The sequence below is a fragment of the Crocodylus porosus genome, unplaced genomic scaffold (genome assembly GCF_001723895.1).
Source record: "Crocodylus porosus isolate Cpor-Errol unplaced genomic scaffold, CroPor_comp1, whole genome shotgun sequence".
Lineage (NCBI taxonomy): Eukaryota > Metazoa > Chordata > Crocodylia > Crocodylidae > Crocodylus > Crocodylus porosus.
The window spans coordinates 68,279,052-68,283,926 of NW_017728949.1; the positions used below are offsets into that span (position 1 = coordinate 68,279,052).

The following is a 4,875-nucleotide window of genomic DNA, read 5'->3' on the forward strand; positions in this document are numbered from 1 at the left end:
GATAAGTTTAATCGTATCCAAACCTTTAGGAAATATACATGCGACCATCCCCGTTTGGGCTTTCTTTACCTGTTGAAGAGTATTTTTCATGGTAGCGCGTATAAGTTCTTTCATGAGCAGCAACAAGAGCCTGGAGAGAGGATGAGGGGTCGTCATAAGGCAAGCTCTGAAGGACCTCAGGTAGGTGACTGAAGGTCAGCCACATGTCAACCAAGTCACCAAAAGAACGGAAATTAAACTCAGCATATTCCACAAAGAGGTCCACAAAGGTGCTCGCCTTCACCAGGGAGCGGGTGATGATGACACCAGGTAAATTCTTGTGATGCAGAATAACCACTGGCTTAATGCTTGCAGCAGTAATAGCCATCAGAAGTTGTCTATAGCATTGCACTTTAGTCTCATCTGGAGTCCTGAAATTCCCCTCTGGAAGAATATGTATCCATGGCATAAAGATTTTATAATGTGTCACACCATTTGCATGCAGGTAGGAGAGGTACTGTGGCAGGAAAGCCACATAAGGCTGATCACACAAATAAGAGTGTAGATCACCATCAACCATTTCATTACCAGGACCCTGTTTTTCTATGAATTTCTTTTGAAAATTTAAAGGACTCACAAACTCGCTGGTTAGAGGACTAGCAATTGCAGTAACAGTCTGAGCAAATTCCCACTCTGTCCCACAGCCAGGAGAAAAGAAAAGAAAAAGTAAGACCACCTTACAAACCAGCTCCATCTTTGAACCTGCTTCAGAGTGCAGCTGCTTTATGTTATTTATGTTACAGCAGAAATTCAATTAATATTTAACTCACACTATCTAGTGTGCAGATAAACCTGCCCATAAGCAACTGTTACTCAGATATCACAAAGGTTTAATTTTCTCAATAAACTACAAAAACCCCAAACAACTTCATCGTTGCAGCCCTTATCTGAAGAAAGGTCAAACAGAATATCAGTTCAGTATTTTCTAACCAGTCATGAAGATATGTAGGTCCCTAATTGCCCTTTAGGCTAGGGACAAAAGTTACAAACATACCAGTTTAAGTGATCAGAAACTGGTTTAAACCTGTAACCAGACACAAGTTCAGTGCATGTAAACCAGTTTCAAAATGGCAGAATTCCTATAAAACTCACATCTTCATGGGCTACCACTGCTTGTTATTAAACCTTTCACATTTACAGTTTGTCACAGAGTCGCAGCCAGCTAGGGAAGGCCCCGTGGCCACCTGCTTCGGCTGGGGCCGGCTGCGGGTACTGCCGAGGGCCAGCACGGAGCGGCCGGCCTGGCCTGCGGAGGCAGTGCCCTTCCCAGCCAGCTGTGGCTCGCTGGCAGCCAGGCCTGACCCGGGAGCAGGGACCAATCTGGCTGCTATTGGTGATGCGTAGGGCACGTGCACCCCGGGATTGGCCTGGCGACATCTACGGGTGGTTACTGATCACCACCCCCTCTCCCCTCGCCGCCAACACCGCTGCAGGCACCTGCAGAAGCTCCCTGCTCACCACCACCACCACCTGCGGACAGTCGCCATGCTCCCCCCACCTTGGGAGCACGCATCATTCATGCTGGCTGCTCAGCTCCTTTGGCCCCAGCCAGCTGGGAAGGGCCCTGCCCCTGGCCCCGCTCAGCCCCGCCATGTTTGCCTTGCCGGGCAGCCCCAGCCCATGGGCACTGCTGAGGGTGGGTGCGGAGGGGCTGGGCCCTTTCCAGCCAGTTTTGGCTGGGGCTGCGGGATCGCTCCCGGCTCCCCATGCCCAGGCTGGGCCGTCAGGGAGAGGCCGAGGCAGCCCCACACAGAGCCCCCCTCCGTCCCCTGGCTGGGGCAGGGCACAAAGGGAGAGTCCTGCCCGCTGCAACGGCTCCCTGGCAGCCCAGAGCAAACGGGACTGGGCCGCGGGGGCAGAGCTCTTTCCAACTGGAGGTGGGGCCGTGGGCCCAGATTGTTCCCGGCCCCGCACGCCTGGACCAGGCTGGGCTGTCAGGGAGCTGCTGCCCTGTGAGCAGGGCTCTACCCTGCGTCTCTGCCACAGGGGGTGGGGTCTGGCCATACCCCCGCTCTCGCTGCCTGGTGCCTGCTGGGGGCCAGGGTCTGGCCACGCTCCCTCTTCCCCACCCTGTCCAAAAAGCCTGGCAAGGACTGCTTCACCCCTCCCCCTCCAGGCACACCCCAGCTGGGGTCCCACACCACAGGCCAGGGTGGGGGTTTAAACCCCTCCTCAATCATACTTAGGCCTGTGGGGGCCTGGCCACATCCCCCTCAGCTCAGCTTCCCTTGGCCACTGCTGAAGAGAGGGGAGCGCATGCTCTAGCACCCCTGGCTTCTGGCCTGAGCCACTGCAGGCACGTGCCTGCATTGCCGGATTCAAAAGTGCCTGTCTATTCACTTGCAAATTGGTTCAATCTACACCGGTTAGAGTAACCTGCAAAGACTGAATCAGTTTTTGAATGTCCGTACCTAGCCTTAAATGTAGACAAGCATTTACTAGGATTGTCTCTTTGTTTAAAACCTAACCCCCCCACAAATTACCAATTTATTTTTGCCTTTTTCCACATAGGATGCTAGGGTATCCTCAATGGACACAGGAGCCTAAGAGATCCGATTTAAGATTTGAAGGTTAAAAGAGTTACTAAGTCACAAAAAACCTCACCCTAAGAATCCACAGGCACGCGGCTTTACCTTTCAGCTAATTCACAAAGCAGGACGCATGAAGTTCTCTGCCCTTCTCAGGCAGAAATCACATTTTGGACCTGGTGAGTTTGACTATTCTTGCACGTTTCAAGTAAAGCAAGTGTATAGCTTAAACAAAGTGAAACAATAGATAATCTAGTTCCTGCAAGTGGGAAGAGTAAAACTACTTTTAAAAGGTTTGGGTTAACTTGACAGAACTGAAAAAAATTATCTTCAGTACAAAACATGAATATCATTAAACTTTCAAATTTAAGAGCAGAGCAAAGCAACAAAGGAAACCTGCAAACAGAAGAGGCCCACAGAGAACAAAGCATTGACAGTCCACACACATACATTTAGCAAACTTTTATTGATTTAATAAGAAAAATACTTAAAAATCAGCACAGTAAAATCCTACTAACCAAATGCTATAGACAAACAATGCAAAATTTCCTTCTGTTAAAAACTGAAGCACCTGAATAACTCCCTGGTGAACAGGCTTTGTTTGTATTGCCAGGCCTTGTTTAGAAACGGACTACTAAAATATGGAACAATATATAGCATTTGCCTAAAAGGCAAATCCCAGGAATGTGCAACATCTGCGAATGGACAGCTATTACCAAGACAGTATTTCTCCATTGCACAGGATAGCGCTCATACAGCTTTGAGTTAGCTATTCAGCAGGTACTGCAGTAATGTACAAAGAACAAGTTTTCCAATAAGCTGAAGTCCTGTGCTTTTATTCATAATCCTTAGTCTTCCATCAGATAGTTGGGGTTTACTACCAAAAATGGGTCTTCATCTAAGCTTTCTTCTTCCATGGAGCCTTTCAGCCCAGACTGCGTGAGTTCTATGAGAATGTGGTCCTGAAATCAACACAGAAGCACTTACTCAGACAAGGCTTAAAAACTGGTGTTTGTCCTTTGAGAAAAGCAAAGTCAGTCCACTGCATTTAGTCTTCTCCCCCTACTCCCGTGTGTACGATTCCATCTATAGCATTGAGATGGCTACGCAGCTATGGAAGTATTTACACAGCAAGTTAATTTACACCTTTGCTTTTTAACAGAAAGCTTGCCAAACACAACGTCTCTAGGGCAGGAGACAGCCTCTCTCACCAAGTCACAGTTTTCAGTCAGACTTTCAATTAAAGCATGCAACGCAGTTTCCCTGACTGCAGTCCTTTTGCTATAGCAAAGGGTGCCATGTTGCACAGCGACTCATGTCATCAGGCCCTATAGCCAACTCAGAAGTAAAAGTATTTTAGCTCTGCAGGCAAGAAGGTAACGAGGCAGGCCCTCAGGAGGCACATGTTTACCAAAAGCTTCAGTCGCTGTTAGAGGGCTGTCAGGAGAAAAGATGGACTCTGAGAGGAAAAGAGCACAATTCCTACAAAACTCACATCTTCGTAGGTTACCACTGCCTGTTATTACCCCTTTCACATTTACACAAACAAGGAGACCTGCTACTTGGAAAGGAAAAACATCTAGTGTCTGAAGATATCACCATACCCAACACTTTCTTTCCAAGTTCTTGGCCTGACATCTACAAGATGCAAGTTAAAGTACCTTTTTACTGCTCTAAACTTTGAGCACAAAACACACTTCACAAGCTCTGATGAACACTCTGCATCAGAAATAAATATTTGTTAATTCTTAACCTAAAACATCCATGCAATTTTTTACGTACATAGTGTGTAAGTCGGTGAATGACTCTCTCTATGATCTTCTTTTTATTTATCAGTTCTTCTTCAGACTCTATTTCTGATTCAATTTCCTTTAAGTACCAATTAATAAGCTCACTCTTCTTTAACGAGGAATCATCATCTTCTGCAAAAGAAGTCAAGATGGTTGGAGTTACAATTCCATTCCACATTTCCAACACACGCACAGCCATGCCAGGAAACCAATCAAACTCTCAAAGAGAGAGTTAGTGCAGTAATATTTACAATGCTGAAAACTGAAACCCAAAATAATCTGTTAGATTATTTTATCAGGGAGTTATGATTTGCCATGAAATAAAGTTCTCATGATAGATTACATACCACAAAACAAATTATTCCACATAGAGGGGGAGGTTTTGCTCTCCCCCTCTATGCGGCGCTGGTCAGGCCGCAGCTGGAGTACTGTGTCCAGTTCTGGGTGCCACACTTCAAGAAGGACGTGGAGAACCTGGAGAGAGTCCAGAGGAGGCCACTCGTATGGTTGGGGGCCTC

The 4,875-nt window shown here is 47.2% G+C and overlaps 2 protein-coding genes across 2 annotated transcripts in view; both read right to left on the minus strand.

Annotated features, from left to right (window-relative positions):
- On the minus strand, positions 1-562 carry LOC109323206 (lactase-phlorizin hydrolase-like). The gene has a single exon (XM_019554661.1). The coding sequence runs from the start codon at positions 557-559 to the stop codon at positions 26-28; it is 534 nt and encodes a 177-aa protein (XP_019410206.1). The 5' UTR covers positions 560-562; the 3' UTR covers positions 1-25.
- A 2,456-nt stretch (positions 563-3,018) lies between these two features.
- Positions 3,019-4,875, minus strand: part of MCM6 (minichromosome maintenance complex component 6) — an 18,337-nt gene continuing 16,480 nt past the window's right edge. Inside the window, exons 16-17 of the mRNA XM_019554474.1 lie at positions 4,350-4,489; positions 3,019-3,529 (exon numbers count right to left, since the gene is read on the minus strand). Of these exons, the coding sequence (XP_019410019.1) occupies positions 3,416-3,529; positions 4,350-4,489 (254 nt within the window). The 3' untranslated portion in view covers positions 3,019-3,415. The remainder of the gene's footprint in view (positions 3,530-4,349; positions 4,490-4,875) is intronic.